The following is a 24,454-nucleotide window of genomic DNA, read 5'->3' as shown; positions in this document are numbered from 1 at the left end:
ATTTTTGGATGCTTTGTATTGAAAGCAAAATAATGATTTTATTCAGTCCTGTGCGAACGACAGGTATGTGTTTTGGAGTATTTGATTTGAGCATGCGTAATTATGAGTATGCTCAAAATTAGCATGCTTATTTTGATAAAATGTAAACAGGCTAGAGAGCATACTCATTTGTATTATAAGTATATGTTCCTGTAATCAGGCCAACGTGGAGCGGAAAACATTAAGTTTTTGAACTCAACAGGCCCTCATACTAGAAGTCCTGAAGAGGAGAAGGTAGACATGGTTGGGACATCTCCTTAGAATGCCACCTGAGAGCATCAACCCTTCATGTCTCTTCTTCCAGCCCTGAGGATTCCGGCGCCCCGGAAGGCCACTGACGACCATTCACCAACTATACTCAGCGGAACTTCGAGATGCCGGACTGACCTGGGCGGAAGCCAAGGAGATGGCGCGTGACAGAGTGACTTGGAGACGTCACGTGTTGGCCATATGTTCCACCTAGGGAGCGAACATGGAAAGATGAAGAAGACGTAATCGTAAAAAAATAATTGAAACCTGCTTTCCTTATTAAAAAAAATTGTTATTTTTTGACATCTCATCAAAGATGAAGAAGAATATGGAAGTCTGGGCATTTACGGGGCTTACGACCGTCATAGGCTGGTTTAAGTGATCACTTTACACACGTGTAACATTCACCAATTCTACCCATTATTGACAACCACACTACTCAAATTCTTGGAAGTTCTATATATGAACCAATTTAGAAACATTGTTCATGAATGGTTCATATATAGAACTTCCAAGAATTTGAGTAGTGTGGTTGTCAATAATGGGTAGAATTGGTGGATGTTACACGTGTGTAAAGTGATCACTTAAACCAGCCTATGACGGTCGTAAGCCCCGTAAATGCCCAGACTTCCATATTCTTCTTCATCTTTGATGAGATGTCAAAAAATAATATGAAAATAACTCCTGTAATTGGAGATAATCCAGATTTTGTGAACAAGTATTTGGACACACTCAAAATGTTGTAAAAAAAATATGTGTTTGTCTATGGGCGCGCATTAATAGTTTCGAAACGTGGTTGGAACAATGACAGCAAATGACAGTAAACGGTTGTGTACTGGTATATAACCTTTTTTGTATACTTCAGTATAATCTGTGGCAGGGAGCGTTTCTTGTTTTTATTTTTCGTATTTATTGTTGAATAATGCATAAATGTCGATGACTCTCGTTATGAAGGAAAGTTTTTTTAATGTATATTTAAATAATTGGAGCAGTATTTTGAGAATACAACAATTATTATAATTAATAAACAATGATAGAGGTTGTCTCAATATTTGACGTTTCATGAAAAACATCAAGTTTTTACGTGCAGTTCGTCCTTCACATATTATAGCTGGCAACAGGTGATTGCAAAATATAAGTTTATTTTTGTTTATTAATAAATATTTTTCCTATTCATTTGCCTGTGGTTGACATACCCAAAAGGTAAAATAATACGCCTGTCTGCGATAGTTTTTAAGAACCATGTATACTGTTATCATGGTGTCTCACATTCAAATACAATTCCATCACTACGACATTCGTTATTCACAAAGTTGATATTGATATGAATTGAGAAAAGTTTTATTAATGAAATGTTTAATTCTTTGTTCCAGGAAAATCCACAATTGGAAAAAGAATTTATCTCACCAAACTTGGATTGTTACTAGATTAAAAAATAAACAACATGAATTCCGCAACATACTTGGTGATAGGCAGTGGAATTGCTGGAGTTACCTGTGTTGAGTACCTATCATTTTGTTCTCCACATGAAAATGTTATTTTAGTAACAGCTTCACCTTTAGTTAAAACTATAACAGACCTGATTCCTATAAGTAAAATGGTCTGTTCATTTAGTGTTACGGAAAAAGATGCCCAGTCCCTTAAAAATAAACATCCAAATTTAACCATACTGTATGACAAACTCTCAAATATTATTTCATCAGAAAATAAAGTAATAACTGAAAGAGGATTGTCTATCAGCTATAAATATCTTTCTATTTGTACTGGGGGTATACCACACATAATATCTCAAGCTAATAACAACCCAAGAGTTCTCGGTATAAGAGATACAGATTCTGTTGAAATATTTCGGGAGAAAGTTAAAGAATCTAAAAAAATAATAATTGTTGGAAATGGAGGAATTGCATCCGAGCTTGTGTATGCCATTGAAGGAGTAGAAATTATATGGGTTATAAAAGATAATTATATAACTTCTACTTTTATCGATCCCGGTGCAGCTGAATTTTTTAGAACAAATTTGAAATTTTCAACAAAAGAAGATGTTAGTAAAAATGTTAAGGGTGTTGTAAAAAGAATAAAATATACCGAAGAAAATATTAACAATTCACAAATGGGTTATAAAGCTGCAGCACTTGGTCCAGATTGGTTGAAAGAACAGAATATTTTGGGAGACAGTGATTTTTCTCTTAAAATCATATATGAAACGCAGGTTTCTAGTATAGTGGATAATGCAGAAGGTTGGCCACTGAAGGTTCACCTATCTAATGGAAGTGTTATCGATTGTGATTTAGTCATTTCTGCCACGGGAGTTAATCCGTCAATACAATTTGAATGTGATAGTGAGTTGAGATTGGGCTTAAATGGGGGAATCGCTGTCGACTGGCGAATGGAAACTTCTGTTAAAAACATTTTTGCTGCAGGCGATGTGTGCTATGCTGATTGGCCGCCAGCTCCTCATTGGTTCCAGATGCGCCTGTGGACTCAGGCCTATCAGATGGGCGCAATGGCTGCTAAGAGTATGCACGCCTATCACATTCAAGAAGAAGTTCTCCAGGATTTCTGTTTTGAACTTTTCTCACATACAACAAATTTATTTGGATACCAGATTGTTCTTTTAGGTAAATACAATGGTCAAGGACTTGACAATAAATATGAGATTTTAATTCGTACCACGCCAAATATGGAATACATAAAATTTGTTCTAGTCGACAATAAGCTTCAGGGAGCCATTCTTATTGGAGAAACTGGCCTAGAAGAAACTTGTGAAAATTTAATATTAAACCAAATTGATTTATCCCCTTATGGGGATGATATTTTAAACCCAAATATAGATATTGAAGATTATTTTGACTGATGATAAAAATATTTATATATTTACTTGTTACTCAATACATCTGGGCAAATATTATGGGATTGTGATTTCTGACTATTTTGAAGAACAAATTCAACTTCCTTCTGTGTTATGATAATTTTAAAAAAAAATATGCATATTAATATGACTTTTCCTTTGTAAATGCCACAGCTAATGAAACAAATAATTATTTAAAAATGTTTTTAATTCATTAAACTTGAGGTGTTTTGAAAATATTGTTATCTTGATTTATTTTTAAATTGTTTTGATCTATTAATGTATAAGCTTGTTTTATTTAAATCTTGGTAAATAATACCAACATTGCTAATTAAGTTTCATTTAAAAGAGTAAAGATTTAGAGTTCTTATAGAAATATTATACAAATAAAGAAAATGGGAATCTGGATAATTTGAGCAGGTATTCCTGGCCGCCAGGGATAGAGACAAGGATAGGTATAGAGCTATGATGGACGCCAACACCTGAAAATGAACTCAATGGTGAAAAAATAAGAATATCACAAAAAATAGGAGTATACAAGGTGACAAAATACAAGTCTTCACAAAGGTTAAGATCGGATACTGTTTGGCATTTGTTAGCCACCACTTCAAAGAGTCTGCCTACGGGTCTAGGCACTGCAATAGTCTGGTTCATTTTCCACGCGCCGTTTTCCACACCCTCAGTTGTCTAACTTCCTCTAAGCAGTTCCAAAAACATTAATAGAATTTGATGGCAATATCTATAGTATTGATCAATATCGTACTTTTTTAAAATTAAATTGTACAGTAATAACTAATAAGTACTACATTGGAAGATTAATTATCAACATGCCATTATATTACTCCATGGGTTAAATCAGTATTGGAAGATGTGTTGAGCACGAGATATCCCAATGAGGGCACATTATTTTTTATTTGAATTGTAAATATGTGTATGACAAAAATAAATCATTACAATGAAACTATCAGTTTTTTTTTTAAAAAGTATTTTTCCTAATATGTAAATTCCTTGTATAATAAACTAAAAACAATTATTTTTAAATATATAAAACCCATTATTTTAAATGATATATGAATTATCTTCATAATGCAATAGAACAAAATATCGACCATTAACAAAAAAATAATGTATTGTATAATAGGGGGAGATTGTAATGTATTGTATTATTTTATAAATGTACTTTTAAACAAATCCGTAACTTTATGCTGTACAAATATATTACACAAAACAAGGAAGGGCCTTCAAAATTACGTTTCAAATAAACCGCCGGATATATTCACCATAGACAAAGGAATTGCTATTAGAGCCATGTCCCTTTTTGTTTATTGTTGTGTGATCGTCCACGAATAAGTATTTTTAGAACGTTAACCAATGTATTTTTTGATATAGAAACACTTGTTTCTTTTAATTTTTTTATATACAAATATTTTGAAAACGTGGCAACCCGTTAAGACAGCCGGTACAATTTCTATATCTTTGGTGTTTTAACTTGACAGTTAAATAAAAAAATGTTAGTTTTGGTTATATAGTAAAAGTATTTACATATTTAATGAAAATTCTTATGAAAAAAGTGTTAAAATAAGAAATTGAAACGAAACATTTAATAGTATTAAAATGAACTTTTATATGAGTATGTGGCGGACGTTATTCCTTATTTCGATACTATCAGCTTCTTGTCACTCTCATGGGCACAGTCACGGCGGTTCTCACGACCACGCTCACGATGAACCCCCAAGTTTTAAGTATTCAAAAGCTGCTAACCAACCCATTGACTCCGGCTCCGACTCTAACGAAAATCACGAGGCGCTGCACAATACAAACGAAAAGTACGATCTGTGGGTCCAAGCAATGGGATCAACTCTTCTGATCAGCGCAGCGCCGTATTTTATTTTATACTTAGTTCCAGTTGATGGAACTACAGAGAGAAAACCACTTTTAAAAGTTTTACTAGCTTTTGCATCTGGAGGACTTCTCGGAGATGCATTTTTGCATTTGATTCCACATGCCCTCACTCCCCACGATCACGGAAGCGAACATTCTCACGACCATTCGAGCGAAGGTCATACGCACGATATGAGTGTCGGACTGGCTGTGTTAGGAGGGATCATAACATTTCTAGTTGTGGAAAAGATTGTTCGATTATTGAGTTCGGGTCATGGACATAGTCACGGAAAAAAGAATAAAAAGGAAGAGAAAAGCGAGCAAATAAAAGTTGCGGGTTACTTGAATCTTGCCGCTGATTTTACACACAACTTTACGGATGGACTTGCCATCGGCGCTTCATATATTGCAGGCCGGAACATCGGAATGGTCACAACATTTACTATTCTGTTACACGAAGTGCCCCATGAAATAGGCGACTTTGCAATTCTCCTGCAGTCCGGGTGTTCCCGGAAGAAGGCCATGTACTTGCAGCTGCTGACAGCGCTGGGTGCGGTGGCAGGCACAGCCTTGTCCCTGTTCTTGGATGGCACTTCCGACTCTTTCACTTCGGCCTGGGTGTTGCCCTTCACAGCTGGCGGCTTCATTTACATCGCCACAGTTTCAGTTATTCCCGAACTGCTGGAGGACTCTACAACTAAGTACTTACAATCCTTGAAGGAAATTGTCGCATTATTATGTGGCGTACTAATGATGGTCCTAATAGCTAAACTTGAATAGATTAATATTTTATTACTCATAAGTATGTATATCTGTGTTAATTTTAATATTAAATATTCTTCCTATGACTTTATTTTTATTCCGTGTCAGTTCCACAGTTCCATTCCAATTATTAAAATGAATACACATAGCAGGCAACATATTTAAGGGTGCTCATTTTAGTAAGTCAAGAATAGAAATTATATTTTGGGGTCAATCTGTAAAGTATCCATCTTTATCTTGTTTTATTTTACCGGAGACAGTAAAAACATTATAATTTAGATATAATAATCAATTTATTAATTGATTAATTTGATCGTAAAGATGTAATGGCTGATGCTTTCATTAACTTGGTATTATTTTTAATTTGCACTAGCAGTGTTAAGAGAGCAGTCCTCCCCTCGACAGGTGAATAAATTATTTAAAAACCTTTTAAAATATCAGTTTATCTCTCAATACTGAAACTTCTAATAATACGGTCACCTACAAGGTTTCGCTCTGGGTTTTATATAGAATTGTTTCACGGAACATTAATTTTTCTAGGAATTTATCTACCATGGTATCTACAATCGTATGTAGTTTCATAGTCTCATGTATAAAAATTCTCCAAACATTATATTTTCTTTTATCTATATGCATTGCTATATAGGGTAATACATTGGATTAATGCAATGTTAAACTGATAGTAAATTGCATAAAGGCGAGGTGGTCAGTTTTATGTCTCCTTGAAAACAGAATGAAGTAAAATTATTTAGAGTTTTGGATGATTAATTTTTTAAAGGCACATATATTTTTTTTACTACCCTCCTGTTTCGTTTCTGCATTTTGTAACACCGCCACATATATATGTGGATATTTGTATCATTCAAGAAGCTATTTGATGTTTCAACAAACGATGACTGCAACTGCAATTAAATTTCGATAGAAGGTCATTTAAAATTCAATAAAAAGCATGTAGGTATATAAATATATTTAAAAACAAACCACAATTATGTATTGCAGAAATGTTTCTAAAACAATTCGTAAGCCAATTTATTTTGATTTTAAATAATGTAGTATGCATATATTTATAAGTACAAACATATTATTGTATTTTGAATGACTTGAATTGTCTGAAATTTTTCCAGATGAAGTGGCGGACTTAAATAAATCCTTTGTTTAACAAATGTAATATTTTATACAAATAAAATAATTTTTAATTAATGAAAACTACATAAAATGCTTTATAAATATCAATTTTATTTACAATTTTAAGTTCATTAATAAACGTTTCATGTTAATAACTTAACAATCCATTATTTCATTTTTCTCAATCTATTAATTTCCTCTAAACATAGACTGGCTTCATTTTGATATTCCTTATTATCTTTATCAATACCTAACTTCCAACCGTAGCCGCAACATTTCCTCGCTTTATCAAATAATTGTTGCCTTAGGTAGATTCTTCCTAAATTAATGTATATAGGGCTAAGTTCATCCATGTCTTTTATTAAGTGCCCACGTTTGATTGCTTCTTTTAAATAGGTTTCTGATGCGGTCAAATCATTCATCTGTGGGAAGCATTATTTATGTAATTAAAAAAAACTATAGTTAAAATGGAAAGTATTTAGTAAGTACATATATTGTTTTTGAAAGGGAATAAAAATCATATTTGTAATATTTAACAAAATGAGTACAAAAAATTAACTAGTTAGTTAGTTTCCATTTATGTTTTTTTATTACGTAAATCAATACTTACTTTTTCAGAGATTGTTCCCATATCAAATAATTTTAGTAAAATAACCATTTGTTCTTGGTTGCCTTCTTCAAAACGGGTCAAAATATCATATGATTCTTTCATCAGTTTCATAGCATATTCATAATTCTTCTCTTCTATCAATATTTCTGTATACCTAAAAAAATACTTATTTAATAATTACATTTAAACATTAATAATTTATTTATAAGTCACATTTCACCCATGTCTCAACCCAAGTGTTTTTTGATCATTAAATACACAAAGGAAAGGTCTTGCCTTGCGCTTCAAGTACCACCAGGGTCATATAAAAGTAAAAAGTCACACATTTATTATGACCCCCCTAGGAATTGAAACCATTGACCTCCAGCGCGGTAGCCAAAAGCACTGACCATCACACTACAGAGGCGGACATATAAAAATAAATAATTTGTTTGCAGGTTTTAAACAGTTTATTCTCAATTTATCGGTCTGATTGCTATCCACACTAGGGAAACGCATTAGAAAATGGGGGGCCATTCCAGTTTGTCTATGACCAGTGGCAGTGAAATGTTATATTTGTAAGTACGGGTAGTTAGGTAGCTCTTATTTTGTCAGCGTTTACACAGGGACATAGCATTATTGCTTACCGACAAAAAAAACTTAACTTTTTGTACTAGCAGAGATTTGTACCAATTTAATTTCGCCGCAATATTAAATTATAAATAAACCCGATGGCCCACCATTGAATATGCAAAATTATTTTTGTACTATGGATTGGCCGAGGTTTAAGACTACGATTATAATTATTTTTATTACAAAAATCAAATTCTGTTTTTACACATTAATGCCGATATTCTTTTTAAAATAAATTCATTTGCAAACTTTTTTTTCCAATATAAAAAAGTAAATAAATTCTACTATAAAATTTTTAATGAAAGTTTTTGTAAATTCTGTGTAGGTATTACAAAAATATATAAATAAATAAATTAAATAAAAGTGTATAATGGGTATAAATAAAAGTAATTGAGAACTAACCAGTTATTAGCAAGAGCTAGTAACATATTGTTTTCAGACTCCAAATCACTTCCAATGTTCTTTCGTAAATTTTCTATACTCCATCTATATCCAACACCTGCCTTTTCCATATCACCTTTCAAATAATAAATTCTTGCTAACTTTAAACTTATGTGTATGTTCTGAAAGAAAAGAAAAAACAATATGATGTGTTAGGATCACAATGATTTTTCAAGTGTAAAAGTTTGTATGGTCTTTTAAAACAAACAGAAGAAAACAGCACTTGATCATGAACTCTCCCCCGATTTGAAAAAAAATTGTCGTATATTAATCAATACGTTATTTTTTGACATCTCAACATGGATAGAGAAGAATATGGAAGTCTGGGCATTTACGGGGCTTACGCCCGTCATAGGCTAGTTTAAGTGATCACTTTGCACACGTATAACATTCACCAATTCTACCCATGATTGACAACCACACTACAAATTCTTGGAAGTTCTATAAATACAAACAATTCCGAAACATTGTACTTGCATCACTAGAATTTCACTAGTGACATCTATTGGTAAGATGAAGAAGCTTTTTTATTGAGCAGGAACTCTTTTATTTGTATGTGAGGTCTGAATCCTGGATTCTGAATCCTGGATCACACATGAGAAACGCGGGAAAATGTTCTTTTCATTTTATTATTTTAGCTTATAATTTGACCAGATAATTTATTTACAACATTTTTAGTGTCTCCAAATGTTATAAATTATTACACTCTCTCCATTTATTTTTCTTACTATGGTTTAGTTAAGTATGAAATTTACTGGGTAAAATAAAATATAAAAACCTTAATATCGTCTTGTTTTAAACCGTTTCCCATTAGTCTTTGCATGACATTCACAAAGAGTTTTTCTGCCTTCTCATATTGGCCCATATTAAGAGCTAGATTAGCCATGACATCGTAAATATAAGTGATGCCATCCTGGTTCTGAGATTGTTGTGCGATGCGTAATGCTATATGTAGCAATTGTTCTGCCTGGGAAAGTACAACATTTTAGTAAAATTAATAAGGATGTTTCTTTGGGTTAAGTTATGTGTAAAGTTACATGTAGCAATTGTTCTGCCTGGAAAAGTACAACATTTTAATAAAATTAATAAGGATGTTTCTTCGGGTTAAGTTAATGCTTAATGCTACATGTAGCAATTGTTCTGCCTGGAAAAGTACAACATTTTATTAAAATTAATAAGGATGTTTCTTCGGGTTAAGCCATGCGTAATGCTACATGTAGCAATTGCTCTGCCTGGAAAAGAACAACGTTTTAATAAAATTAATAAGTGTGTTTCTTCGGGTTAAGTTATGTGTAATGCTACATGTAGCAATTGTTCTGCCTGGAAAAGTACAACATTTTAATAAAATTAATAAGGATGTTTCTTCAGGTTAAGTTACGTTAGTGATGGTTCTTTTATATGTTGATGATTATTTCCATACATAAATGCTAAAAATAGATATTTTTAAAGATTATAGATCATATTACAAAGGAAATTACACCATTAAAAAGATATTTAGTGGTTGTGGCAACATGAAAAAGGGACAAAAATCAGTACACATTAATAATTTGTTTGTTTTTTTGTTGTTGTTAGTTATGAAAGTAATTACATATGTTTACGCATATTTTTACTCATCTGTATATGTATTTATACATTACACTAAAGCAGCAACTCCTATACATTTTTAAATATGTATACACTATGCATGGACAACGAAATTTAATAACAAGTTCTTTAAAATAAGTCATTATTTAATTCGGATTTTGAACTTGATCATTTGAAGCTAATCATGGCAATTAATGCACAAATTTCATTGTGTATTTAAAGATCCTAATATATTTTATACAAAAAACTTAAGCTGGAAAGAAATATAAACCGAGAAAAAGTAACGAATAAACAGTCCATTTCTTATCCCCAGTAAAAATTGATACAAAACAGTATGTACATAAATATTATGTATCTAAATAAATAAATAAAAACAAAATAAATAATTTCATTATGTTTGTAAAAGAAGATTTCGTATCCAATACCAGATGACGTATTTTGAATTTTATTACATAAATCCCATCAATGGTGTACATATCGCTCACTCCTTTCAACGTCATATATCAAAAGTTGTCAATTTTCAGTTGTGCATGTTTTTAGAATGCCCAGAAAATGTACTATATCCCAGCAAAAGCAACATATTTTAAACTTAATATTTACCCGAAACAGGGCAAAAAATGTTGTTTTTGCATTTTGAAGAAAAGGTATTGTTTAATTTTTTTTTTTAATTCAACAAAATATTTTTTAAATGGAGAAAAAACATTCAGGTTTTACCTAAAAAGATCTATTGCACAGTAAAAGTTCAATAAGTGGCTTGATATTTATTTTAAATACATTTTATTGAATTTTTAAACATCAAAAACGATCTCCTAAAAAATCAAGTTTTTGATATATGACTTTGTTGAAAGGAGTGAGCGATATGTGTTTGTGTAAGATTTTTAGATCATTCTCCCCTTACTTTTGACTACGTATGGCATAATAAATTGATATCAACCTGCACATTGAAGTGGTAAGCTCGTTTGGGTACCGTACTTAAGGTTCTGGGATAGATTCCCGGGGGTTAAGAACAAATATACATATTAGATTTCTCACTTATATTTATTTAGTATAACTCTGGACCTCAAGTGCAGAACTGATCGCCTTGCCTTAATTTAATTTACAACCAACTTAACAGTGCATTGATTTGGTGCAGTGCCCTGTGTATCGTTTGGGGATGGTAAGCGTCAGGGGAAAAAGAATAATAAATTTTAAAAAAATATTGGACATATTGGTAGGTATAATCTATTTTGGTTTTTCAAGGTTTTTTCTTTAAATAAATATGGTGGTAGCTATCTAAACTAATTACTATAAGTAGATCCTTGGGTGTTCTTGGATATGACTGATTATAATTTCTAAATTTAACGATATAAAGGTGAAATTTCATATACTTTGTTAATTAGCAATTATCTAATATTCTTCTCAGGCTTTCTAAAAATATGAGTTATTAATGTATAATAACGAGGAATTTAACTTTGTGTGGAGTGCGATTATTACTAACCTTGGCATATTCCTTTCTTTCGATAAGAAGAATACACCATTTTAAATTTGTAATAAGATCATCTTCAGCATTTGTGTGCTTTTCTATCTCAGGCCAGCTGAAAAGAGTAAAACCTAATGCGCTTCTGAGAAAAAATGGGCCGGTATTAAATTTTCCTTGAAAATGTTGGGATCTTATGAAATTGGCTGAATTTTTTAACTGTGTAATAGCACTCGATGAAGCATGTTTAAATGATATTTTTATGTTTTGGAAAGCGAAAAATCCCCTTCTGTACATTTTTATGGATTTATTTTATTACAAAATCGTATTTTACTAAACATAACCTTAAAAACTTGACATTTCACAAAGAAAAGTCCAGACCATAAAATGACATTTTACTGACAGAAAAATAGGTCATAGATACTAAATAACCTCTATAAAAAAAGGGTTTGATCGTAGAATAAATATTAGGTAGGCATTTACTTACAAAGTTTGTCTATGATTTTTTAAATATATTTTAAACTGTCAACTGCTTTTAACTGTCAGCTGCTTTGCTGAAATTGAAATGGGCAAAAAACGTAGTGTTAAAAAGTAATAATTTAAAATCAGTATTAAGCAAAAAGGAAATTAACAACGCTTATAATCCATTACTAAAATACATTACCGAAATGCATAATTCACGAGTGAAGTGCCAGAACGAATGCTTAACCCCTGTCAAAAGTTTCAAGACTTTGTGCAATTTGCGAAACACTCCGAAGGACAAAAAAGTTGGAAAGTTAGAGTGTATTGGGAACATAAATACTCCAACGCGGTCTAAATTAAAGTTAGGGGAAAGCTCTGCGGACGTTCGTAAAATATGTGTCGCGGTTAGGTTTCGTCCTATGAATTCTAAGGAAACAATATCAGGAGGTGAATGCCCATTTAAAGTTATCGATAAAGAAATTACCGTTAATACTGGAGCTTCTAATGATGTTGAATCTACCTACAGTTATGATCACATATTTTGGTCATACGAAGACGGCTTGAATAAATTTTCGAGTCAAAAGGATGTTTTTGAAGAGATCGCGTTGCCTCTTTTAGATGCTGCTTTGGAAGGATACAACGCGTGTCTATTTACCTATGGACAAACCGGGTCGGGTAAAACATATAGCATGATGGGATCCGATTCCACTCTGTGCGGAGAAGGGTCGGGTATTATTCCGAGGTTTTGTAACGAGTTATTGATTCGTAATCAGAGTAAAGAATCCGAAGTCTCCATTAGTTACTACGAAATATATAATGAAAAAATTCACGATCTTTTGAGTGATTCAGATGATGTCGAAAATAAAACAAGCCTCAGAGTTAGGGAACATCCTTCGACTGGACCATACGTGGAGAACTTGAGTAAGCACAGAGTAGATTCTTTAAATGAATTGAATGTGTTGTTAGCTCACGGGAACAGGCGTCGGGCCACCAGCGCCACATTACACAACAACCACTCCTCGCGCTCGCACGCCATTCTAGAAGTGGCCGTGTGCTCTCAGCAGAGTTTACGCTCCAAGGTCAGCTTAGTGGACCTGGCCGGAAGCGAGCGGGTGGCTACTTCCTTTGTCAGCGAAGAAAGGTTTAAGGAAGGCTTGAGCATTAATAAATCTCTTCTCACTTTGGGCAAAGTCATTACATCTTTATCAGACCTCAAGAGGGGTAACTTTATTCCTTACAGAGAGTCAGTACTGACCTGGTTACTTAAGGTATTCTTTAATCTATTCTTACTACTTTTATTTATTGAATGTTTACTGTGTATAGTCATAATTCACATCGCTCACTCCTTTCAAGAACGTCATAAATAAAAAATCGTCAATTTACAGTTGAGCATGTTTTTGGAATGCCCAGAAAATGTACTATATCCCAGCAAAAGAGGCACATTTTTAACTTAATATTTACCCGCTACAGGGCAGAAAGTGTTGTTTTTGCATTTAGAAGAAAAGGTATTGTTTAATAATTTTTTTTGAATGTACTTAATATTTTTCAAATGGAGAAAAAACCTTCAGGTTTTACCTAAAAACATCTAATGTACAGTAAAAAGTTCAATAAGTGGCTTGATAATTATTTTTAATACATTGTATTTTATTTTTAAACTTTAAAAACGTTCTCCTGAAAAATCAAGTTTTTTGATTTATGACGTTCTTGAAAGGAGTGAGCGAAATATTAAAAAAAAACATCTATTGTATTCATCTTTCTGCGAACCAAAAAATTAGTCTCAAAGGAGTATAGATTACGTGTTGCAATCGTTCTTATGATTGACGTGCTGTCAAAGTTATACATATAAAAATAAAACTTGTACTGTCGACTTCAATGAATGCTTTCTTGATAATTTTTTTTTGTATATATTACAAACTTTACTATTTAAATTTCAATAAAATATCTATTTGGTTTGGCAACAATATTTAATATTAATTTTATTAATAAAATACTTCATTTAATTTACATACCTATAAGTTAATAAATATTTGCAGGAAAGTCTAGGAGGGAACTCTCGTACTGTGATGCTTGCAACCGTGTCTCCTAGTGTCCTATACATGGAGGAAACTTTGTCAACATTGAGATATGCCTGTCAAGCTCGACATATTGTCAACAGGGTGGCTGTCAATGAAGATCCGCAATTGAAGTTAATACGGGAATTACGCCAAGAGGTATAATTTTATTAGTCTAAAAATTGACATGATAAATTTTGTTTGTAAGAGTACCAGTACCAGTCTAAAACTGGGATTTTACCAGACTAAAGAGGGACACTTTTTGAATTGTTTGATGAACTTTTAACCTTTCCAGAAGTACAATAATTGATGTCCGACTTTCTCTGGGGAGTGGGTTTTTTTTTTACATTAAATATGTATTTTTAAATATAAAATCTTTGTATTATGAAGATAGAAATTACGTAAAAATATTTAAATAAAAATAAAGCTCACCATCTCTAGGTTTTATTTTATGAGAAAGTTAAGTACAAATATCCACAGATGTCATTTCTATAGAATTACATCATACCAACTGACAGATTTCGACGTTCATTAACGTCGATTCTCCTTTGAGGAAAATTCACAATGACATTCATTTACGTCCATACTCCTGGAAAGGTTAAATTATGAAAAAAGGAGGTGTATCAAAGTGTTATTCATTTAACTACGCTATGTGTTAAGAGAAAGAAAAGGAGATAATAGAGAGAAAATTTATGTGTGCTTAGTATTGATAAATTAAGATAAATATGCCTGGCTTTTTAGTTAGTGGTTAACTTGGCTACCATGCATCATTGATATGGAAATGCTAAGTGGCAACTCAATTTAGTATTTTGTACATATTTTTTTTTTACCAAAAACTCTTTACTCACAAATGTATGCCTATTTTTTATACACTGTACTTTTTCTGCTACTAATGAATTTGTAAATTTACATTCTACAAATGATTTATTATTATCCTGATTTATTATATTTGATAAATTGTTTTTTTTTTATCATTAGGTAGAGCGACTTCAATCTCTGCGCGAAGATTTTGAAAGACATGTTCCTGAGAAGAAAGACAATATTTCTGAAACCAGAAAACTGTTAATCAAAGCCGACATGATTAAATATCAGAATGAAATTCTCAATATAGAAGTGAAGCAAAAAGCTGTTGAAGAAAAATTACATATCGAGTTGTCGAGACTCGGTATGAATTTGCAAGCAGCAGTCAAACGTAAGAACGAACTGGAAGTTCAGAAAAATGATTTTTTTAAAAAAATTAAATGTAACGATCTTCCAAAGTTCCAAAGTAATTTTTTTGAGAACTTGCAAAACATTTTGGAACCTAAATCTAATATACACGTTGACACCGATGCCAGTAAAAATGACATCGTTCTACACTTACGGCAATTAGATACCTCCATAAATGTATTAAAATCTTTATGTGTACCAAAGAGTGCTAAGGATGAGAAAGAAAAGAAAATATTATCGCTATTAGAAAACATGTCTACTAGTTACACAAATTTAAAGGAAATGTTAGATTTTCATTCTTAGTGATAAAACCTTGCCACTTAATTCACTTTATTAGCATTAATAATTTATCCATTGGCTTACAGTATATTGTAATATAATAATTTATAATTTTTTTGTGTGTTTTAATTGTTATTTTTTGTTGCTACATCGTCATTCAATTACATAGTAGTAATCACATTAGTTGCATAAATATGATTTTGGGCCCTACTCTCTAATTGCTACTAGGATACTTGTTTAATAACTGGGATTCAAGTTTGTGAAAAATATCTACTTAATAGATAATAGATATAGTACTTACCATAATATTATAGAAATGACTGTAAAATAAAAACTCTAGTCCAAACATAACTTTATTTTATTTACTCATTGAATCTATTTCAACAATGTTATTTACTATTTTTTACCGTTATTGTGCCATTAATTTCTACATTTTTAACATAGATCCTTGGTTTGATATTTTCAGAGAGATATAAGTTTTGATGAAATGTTAGTCAGGATTTTTTCATATATTTTATAATGAACTAAAGTTTCTGAAATGTGCAGAGAGATAAAAAAAAGTACAAAATTATGGGTTTTCTAACTTTCCTACTGTTGTCAATTTATTTTAAACACAAGACATTGCGTTAAAATTAATTGAAATCACGTGGAATACAGAGCGATGAATACAGTGGGTGTAGATCGGCCCAATCTCTTTCATATGGAATTTTCATTTCAAGGTCGAATTTTAATAGTATTTATGAATACAGGGTATTTCTCTTCCTAGCACATTCAACATCTACCGACTGCTGTGCCTGCATCCCCAGTTGTTTCTCTCATTCAATAGATACATATTACTTTTTCACAATAAATATCAAAACATTAAAATTGCATGCGTGTTATGGAAAAAAACCAAAATTAAAATTATATCAAACAAGATTTATTATTTGAATACAAAAGGTGTGCGATATAATGTTTCATCAAATTGGTATTTAAAAAATTGGTAGACAGTCTTCATTTAAACATCAAAATATCATGAGAACATTTCTTTTAAATCGGGTTTTTTAGTCACCATACTTAAGGCACTGAAAAAAGAAAACACATTGAGATGGATTTGTTTATGAAGGAATGAATACCGATCATTAAGGCATGGTCAGCAAAGTGTGGCTTCAGAGATGCATGCGCCTCTTTGACCCTTTAAGTGCAGCTCCGGCACAAATATCTGCGGGATGGCTCTTCGACTCTACGTATTCATGCGAAAAACCTTTTCAAATCATGAACCTTATTTAAAGCAAATTGAGAAGTCATCTTATTGACGAAAACCCGGAAAAATGCTAAAAATATGTATAAACTCGACTTGATCAAACCTTCAATGGAGATGCGAGGACATTATTTGCAACAAGTAGCATTCTTATGGATACCTTACAATCATAAGATTTTTTTATCAATGAATAAAATACAACATTTTGAGTGTGTCCAAATACTTGTTCACAAAATCTGGATTATCTCCAATTACAGGAGTTATTTTCATATTATTTTTTGACATCTCATCAAAGATGAAGAAGAATATGGAAGTATGGGCATTTATGGGCATTTATTATAAGCTTAATAATAAAAATGAAAATGGTATTTTCTGGCGTTTCTCATGTGTGTGATTATAATCCAGGATTTAGACCTCACATACTAATATAAGAGTTTCTGCTTAATAGAAAGCTTCTTTACGTCTCATCAATAGATGTTTCTAGTGAAGTTCTAGTGATTCAAGAACAAGGTTTCTAAATTGGTTCATATATATAGAACTTCCAAGAATTTAAGTAGTGTGGTTGTCAATAATGGGTAGAATTGGTGAATGTTACACGTGTGTAAAGTGATCACTTAAACCAGCCTATAACGGTCGTCAGCCCCGTAAATGCCCAGACTTCCATATTCTTCTTCATCTTTGATGAGATGTCAAAAAATAATGAATAAAATCATTATTATGTGTGAAATCAACTTTAATTGAGTGTACCCTTAATTTAATAAAGGTCTAAAATTATAATTAAGGTGTAGTAGAATTGCAAACAGACTTGGCTCTTAGGAAAATTTTTAGTCATTGCAATGTTCATATTTGGCTCTTTGGCTAATAGGTTTGCTGACCACTGCATTAGGTAATAAGAAGGAAAGTGGAAAAAGTGGTATTGATTTGTTTTTATTTTAGGAAATTATAAAAGAAAATAACTGAAAATGAAAAATTTCAGGTAATAATTTTTTTCTAACCCATGCTAAATATAAAACAAATGTATACATAAACCTATCGAAATATAAAAAAGTATGGTATCGAATAGCAACTCGCGTTCTTTAAAAAAAAGAATGATTTTTTCCCTGGAAGTTGTTCACGGTCAATATACTTGCACCAGGAATGTAAAACAAAATATGAATTTACTTTACCTTTTGCCCAAATGCATTAGATCGCCAGTCCTCCTCAGTACGTGTGTTGACAAGGCAACAAATAATATGGATAAAATTGATGATGTGAGTATTATTGCATCTGGCTGTGCCATAGCACACATAAAGGAATTCAAATCGGCGTTTTGAGTTTTTATCTGTAAAACAGGATGTATGCTTAGGTTATTTCATATTGAATACAATGGAGCATCTTATAACGAGCATAATTCGTTACTCGTTCTCTGTTACTCGTTATGCGAAATATCGCTCGTTAAGGGAGCAACTTTTTCACATATTTTTTACTTGTTATGCAAATTACTCGTTATGAGAGTTTCCACTGTATATTAATTAAAACAGTGGCTGGTACCTATGTAAGATGAAAAATACAGAAAATAGAATAAAAGAGGGGGAACAGCGGCGAATCCGACACAACGAACTGTTTGATATACTCGTACAATATATCAGGTCTTTAGTATCTCAGTCCATTTGAGACTCCTCAGATTGAGATGGGCTGGACATGTACAGAGAATGCTGAACACACGCGTCCCTAAAACATCATATGAAATCCCAACAAGTCTCTCATTAAGATGAAATTTTCCTTTAAAAAAATGATTTCGTAGAACATTATCATACTTTTACGGCATCCCAAATAAATAAATAAAATATTTATGGCATATTTATCTATGTATATCGCAACAAGTTTTCTGTCCTAATCATAAGGGGAATTCCCAAACCGTGTCTTTACGTTTGTAATTTGCTTACAATGACATCCCTGTATTTTTTCTTTTTTCTTAAATAAGTTTTTGCTCTTGCAGCCCTTTAATATATTTAGTTATTCGGAATAGCCCCGTTTCGTATTTGGTTTGGACAGCCCTGGTATAGATACTCTTTGAACCTTATTACAAGCGGACGCCTCTGCCCGATCCCCTACATTCCCCTACATTCACATCCCCGCGTCCCTATTTTTATTGAGTCGATGTTCAAAAGTAAAGGTACATTTACACGAATCATACTATTTAATAAAATAAAAATACACCTTTCAAAATTAATCATTATGTTTTTTTACTGATACGAAGAATACTGTCCTTTTGATTTGTTGCGGTTTCTCCTGAAACATGGTGTGTATTACTTACGTACGTTCTTATTGATGATAGTATCAGTAAGTCATAGGACAATTAGGTCAAAACAATGATACATTATGCAGATGTAAAATGAATTTTTTCTCGAGAGATTTCGAATGAGAATAATACTCGTTTGATAATAGAGGATGAGAGTCACTCCGAACCCCTGCAGTAAATTCTGAACGTTTTCTGGATTCATATGATTGATGTTACTTTGACCACACAAGTCACTTGCTTTTAGACGGTGAAAATTAGCAGTGTCAACTGAAAACGAAAAGAATTCGTCCAGACTAGTATGAATGGAGTTAACGACTTACCTCCGAATAGGAATATTGCATTACAAATTTAAGACCTTCTTGGTAAGACAAGTAAACTGTCCTCATGATAAAATCCACAATGACGCATGTCAGTGCCACCTAGAAATTAAAAACGCATCTATTATCGATCGCCTCTAAATATTGATTATCTTTCTTCAATAAATTACACTGTAAAAATGAAGTATCTATCCCCTCGCATCGACGTAAGCAGTTCTAAATTCTCTATTATAATATCCCAGGCTACCAATTGGTATATTCGTATACATCACTATTTTTTATCCTTTACGTCTAATTGACACGTTTAACGAATTGTTTAACTTATTGTTAGTCTATTTATGTGGAATGCTCGTAATACAATAATTCAAATCACGGGCCTAGCCGGATAAAAAAAAACACCAGTAAAATAGAAAAATAGAAATAGACGAGTTCATAATGCAAAAAAATACGAATAGGATCGTTGGAAAATTATAGGTACCTATAATGTTCCAACGATCCTATTCGTATTTTAGCCAAAATACAAATGTCATTTTACAGAATTTTTACAGAATTCACGGATTTTTGTTCTCAAAACTGAGTTAAGGGAATAGACATGTTGAAGGTATATGTACCTAGTAACGTCAACGGTGAGCGGCGGACGCTCCCATTTATAAATGATCTGTTCAATGAATTAATGTGATTTGTTAGACGAGAGAAATGTACTATGCAAAATCAAAAGATATAAACAACATTCCTATTAACCGACATCCATTGACTGCGGAGAGATGTGACTACACTGTTTCTTGACCGATACGATAGTAACGACTCTTCTTGTCGAAGATCGCTCATCCACTATTATCTATTTCCAAACAAACTTTTCATCACAAAAATAGAACACTAGATTCCTTAGTAAACTGCTTATTGGTGATTTTTTATAGGTGTGCGCAGATTTTTGTGAATGAGAACTTGTAATCGCAACTGCAAGTCAAGTTCTGCGAATCCCAATCGTGTGGTTCATTTATAAATTGGGCGTCTGCCGCTCGCGTCGTTCGCTACTAAAGAAGTTCACCTTAATGTTTTGTTTTAAAAATATAAACTCTCAAAAAGGTACGTCATACGCACGTTATATGAGGAAAAAGCCATGATAATAGGTAACACATACAAGGAGATTTATGATTTTTTTACCCTAAACAATTTTTTGATTCCTTTTGGGGGTTGTCGAAAAGATGCTGGCCACCAGTCTTTGTTCGCTATGATTAGGCAAACTCCATAACAGAAGAACAAGGAAGGGAAATTAGGTAAAGGGGAATTGTCCTTGTTGATCCCCGAAGCGTTGATCTGGAAATAATGAGTCGCGATCCCGGCAACCACCATCATAAGCCAATCAAACTCAATTTCTTTCACAGAAATCATTTTTAAATTTTGGTTTTAATTTAAGACAAAAATAATTTAGTTGTAAACGCAACGTCAAATATTTTCTATGTTCGTATTTCAAATGTTTGGAGTTTCGCAAATTAATTTCGAATTTCAAAACTGATTCTGCATTATCAGGTACCTACGTAATTTCGTAGTACCTACCTATCTAACGCGTGTGAGGAAAAATCTTAGTGGAGTCTTGAAAGGTTACGACAAATCCTAATGTTTTCTACTATAAATTTGAAAAACATACAATTTTTGGCTACTGAATAATCCTGAAAATAAAACTAAGAGTTGACGGCCTTTTTTAGCCTTCATGGATTGTTTCACTAAGGCGTACCATAATTCGAATATTATTGTAAATCAGCCCTCCACATTGATGACGTATATGTATATTTTTATGTTCGCAGATTTAAAATATATTTTACCATTTATGATACTCAGTAACTTAATTATGTATTTTACTAAGGTATATTTGAAAATACTTCTGACTCTTATCCGCACTCAATGGTGCATAGGGCACGTTAATTTTGGGTAATCAGTCTTACGTTTCAGGTACCAGTCCAGGGTAGTATCAAATAAATATATATTAGAGTGAACAAAATACTTTAAATAATATTCATCCCCCCCTCAGGAATCGAACCCGGGACCTCCAGCATGGTAGTCAAATGTTTTAACTATTACCCTATGGAGGCGGACAAGATGAATTAATAATATACATATTTGTATACACACATACATAAGCTATATATTTAAAAATAAACACATATAATATAAGTAATATATTTGTAATTAAAATGTAACTTTTTTTAAAAATCACTTTAAATATTTTTCATAACTTAATTAAAATGTCTACCGGTGAGCTTCGAATCCGGTAGACATTATAATTAAGTTTTAATAAAATATTTATAGTGATTTAAATACAAAGTTACATTTTAATTATAAAATGGAAAATCACAATGTTAGGGCTTCAAATATAAATTATAAAATATTTGTGTGTGTATATGTACATTATAGATTAAAAGTTTCCAAGTAAATGCTGAATTTTTAATAATTGTTTTCGTATAAGTCGATTAAAAGATGGGAACGTGAAACATCTGATCGACTGAATTTTTTTTAAATATTGTATAAATCTTTTTTGGTCAACTGAATCAACTTAGTAAAACATTTTTTTTTTAAGGCCAATGTCCAATTACTTATACTTTAAATTATGTGAATGTCAATTATGGTATAGTAGTAAATATTACAGTGTGTAAAGTTATCACTCAAACTAGCGATTGACAGTTCGTAAGCTCTGGTTTCCACATTTTTGTCTCAGTAAACTTCTTCAGGTATCAATAAAAATCGTGATAAAAATAATTCGATTTGGGATTCGTTCGTGGCAGGCCGAGTCGTGAAACATTTTTTAACAAAATGGACCTAATCATTTAAGAGCTTTCTACCCGAGAGTGCTCAAATAAAGGAATAAAGACGGTTGTGAAGAGGGTCGCAGGTTCCGTGGGGGTGAGAGTAAGAGGGATGGGGTCCACTTAACTCGAGTGCTGAGTGCTGCTACTTGTTGCCGAGATTGAGAGCAGTTTCCATGGTTACGGCATACAGCCTCCTTCCGCTGCCCCCATATCGATCCCACGAATCTGGACAAGCTCACTGTAGCGAGCTTTATATTTTGCGTTTCAAATCGTGGGTAGATAAGAAAACTTGCGTAGCATCAAATTGTAGATATTTTAAGTTCTGAATTTCTACAATTCCGATTATTTGTAGCTAAGTGCAGTATTCTTGATATCGTTTTAAGAGATAACAGTGAACACAATCTTAAAATTTTATACATTTGAAAATAATTTAATTTTGAAAATTAAATCATCCTCGTTGTTTTCAAACTAGTAACACTACGTATTACTGTGGCTCAGTCTAATTAAATGGAAAAAAAAAAGAAAATAGAAAACACACATTTCGAATATGTATGTACCTATAATTTCATAAAGCTTGTGAAGCAATGAAAATATTAAAAATCTATGAAACATCAATGCAATCGAAAACATTGAAAAGGCTAAGTGACAGTAAGCACATGATACACACTGTCCGCCATTATAAATATTTTAATGGGTCTTTGAGTTGTTTGGACATGTGGAGCGAATGGATGGCGATAAAAAAAACTAAGAGAGTTTGGCAAGTTGGGCAAATATGAATGGAAGAAAAGAACTAGGATGGCCAGCAAGACGACCAGATCAATCGAAACCTAAATTCTGGTCGTGTCAAAAGTCTATAAAAGTATGACTAGAGGAGGGCATGTATGACTAGATGTATGAATGTAGAGGAAGCTAGGAGTGTATGTCAGGACAGATGACTGTGGCGTTCCCTCCTCTCAGCCTACTTCTGCAGTGAAACGCTGTGAAGTAGAAGCAGTAGTGAATTAGCTTGCCAGAACCATGACCAAAACATTTGAAAACACCCAACAGGTGGATTTATATCAACTGTACTCTACTGGTTAAAATTTAAGTAACAACGTTTCTCGAGAGTTGTTTTTAACCTTTTCATAGCCGCAAATAAATTACGCCGCAGTGCTCAACAGGCCAAGTATTTTTTTGAAAAAAAAAAGTTGTCTAAAGATTTTTTTTTTTGTTTTTATTGAATTATAATTTACTTACCAAATATTATATCCCGCATCGATTGTTAGAGTTTTATTCTTGAAGTTAAACCAGTTTCAAATTTTCAGGGTTGTCACACTAAGTCGCACACGCAAGTTTTTATTAAATTTAATATTAACACACAACTATTATTTATCAATGGAATATTTTAAAATAATAAGAAAAACACAAAAAAAATTAGCAAAATAAAAACCCCTGGCGTTCAAAACAATCGATTAAAATAATCAATATTTCAAGTGGTTTGAGTGGTAGCCCTAATGACATCTGTCAACTGTCAGCTGAAAGTGATACCGATAAATCACTTAAAAGTATTTAAAAACTTTATAAAATATTTTGTGACAACTTCAACTGATGGCAATGTATGTTCCGTTTTTGACAGATTGTCAATATGAGTTAAAACTGCGGAGTAATACGTCATCAAAAGTACTGACGAGATATCTCGTCTCTGGCCATACGGGCACTCCGCCATTTGCCGAGATATCTCGTCTCTGGCAACCATCGGGTTAAAATTAAAACTTTGCGTATTTTTTTTACTAGGCAATTGTTAAGCTTAATTCAATAACAACATTTCGATTAATTACCTCACTTCCTTAGGTATTTATTCAATTAGAGCGTGCATTTATAAATTTACATGATTTTCATAAATTTATTTCAAGGCTGGCTACATAAGTTATTCACTTGATATCTAAGCATGAATTATTATTTAATAGAATGTTTATAAATAGTTGTTAGTTATGTAAGGAGTAGCTAGAAGGCATGGCTAATGACTAACATTCACTAATGAGGTATGAAACTGACAAAGAGAGATGTTAGGAAGTGGGTAAAGGATGGGGTGGGTATTGTGCACTACCTACATTATATGTAGTGTGGGTTGTAATACGTACAATGAAGGGTGCGGCGTAGTTCACCGACAAGTTACACCACCCTTATATGACTAAAAAGATACTGAGTTTTAATTATGAATGTAA

The 24,454-nt window shown here is 32.4% G+C and overlaps 5 protein-coding genes across 6 annotated transcripts; 3 read left to right on the top strand and 2 right to left on the bottom strand.

The window, feature by feature from the left end:
* The first annotated feature begins 1,082 nt into the window (after positions 1–1,082).
* On the top strand, positions 1,083–4,097 carry Pyroxd1 (pyridine nucleotide-disulfide oxidoreductase domain 1). Of its 2 annotated transcripts, XM_088257614.1 has the most exons (3): positions 1,083–1,409; positions 1,662–1,786; positions 2,709–4,097. In XM_088257614.1, exons 1-3 carry the CDS (start codon positions 1,351–1,353, stop codon positions 3,140–3,142), a joined length of 618 nt encoding a protein of 205 aa, XP_088113740.1. In that variant the 5' UTR covers positions 1,083–1,350; the 3' UTR covers positions 3,143–4,097. The 2 variants fall into 2 exon arrangements, with proteins under 2 accessions (XP_088113740.1, XP_088113739.1); XM_088257613.1 differs by having other exon boundaries at positions 1,275–1,409; positions 1,662–4,091.
* A 434-nt stretch (positions 4,098–4,531) lies between these two features.
* Positions 4,532–5,862, top strand: Catsup (zinc transporter catecholamines up). The gene has a single exon (XM_088257657.1). It carries the CDS (start codon positions 4,751–4,753, stop codon positions 5,795–5,797), a length of 1,047 nt encoding a protein of 348 aa, XP_088113783.1. The 5' UTR covers positions 4,532–4,750; the 3' UTR covers positions 5,798–5,862.
* Positions 5,863–6,995: 1,133 nt separating this feature from the next.
* On the bottom strand, positions 6,996–11,991 carry Ttc19 (tetratricopeptide repeat domain 19). The gene is made up of 5 exons (XM_088257656.1): positions 11,629–11,991; positions 9,346–9,534; positions 8,529–8,689; positions 7,515–7,668; positions 6,996–7,326 (listed from the first exon to the last, which is right to left on the bottom strand). Exons 1-5 carry the CDS (start codon positions 11,902–11,904, stop codon positions 7,072–7,074), a joined length of 1,035 nt encoding a protein of 344 aa, XP_088113782.1. The 5' UTR covers positions 11,905–11,991; the 3' UTR covers positions 6,996–7,071.
* A 114-nt stretch (positions 11,992–12,105) lies between these two features.
* neb (kinesin family member nebbish) lies at positions 12,106–15,956 on the top strand. The gene is made up of 3 exons (XM_088257655.1): positions 12,106–13,337; positions 14,103–14,279; positions 15,099–15,956. The coding sequence occupies exons 1-3, from the start codon at positions 12,276–12,278 to the stop codon at positions 15,630–15,632; spliced, it is 1,773 nt and encodes a 590-aa protein (XP_088113781.1). The 5' UTR covers positions 12,106–12,275; the 3' UTR covers positions 15,633–15,956.
* A 549-nt stretch (positions 15,957–16,505) lies between these two features.
* On the bottom strand, positions 16,506–20,908 carry LOC148310848 (uncharacterized). The gene is made up of 4 exons (XM_088257717.1): positions 20,611–20,908; positions 19,450–19,548; positions 18,015–18,169; positions 16,506–16,672 (listed from the first exon to the last, which is right to left on the bottom strand). Exons 1-4 carry the CDS (start codon positions 20,836–20,838, stop codon positions 16,621–16,623), a joined length of 534 nt encoding a protein of 177 aa, XP_088113843.1. The 5' UTR covers positions 20,839–20,908; the 3' UTR covers positions 16,506–16,620.
* Positions 20,909–24,454: the final 3,546 nt, after the last annotated feature.

This window comes from Brachycentrus maculatus, unplaced genomic scaffold (assembly GCF_059751285.1).
Source record: "Brachycentrus maculatus isolate JH-2025_06_01 unplaced genomic scaffold, ASM5975128v1 h1tg000086l, whole genome shotgun sequence".
NCBI classification, from domain to species: domain Eukaryota; kingdom Metazoa; phylum Arthropoda; class Insecta; order Trichoptera; family Brachycentridae; genus Brachycentrus; species Brachycentrus maculatus.
The sequence above is the reverse complement of the archived record's forward strand: the minus strand, read 5'-3'. Positions and strand labels throughout refer to the sequence as shown.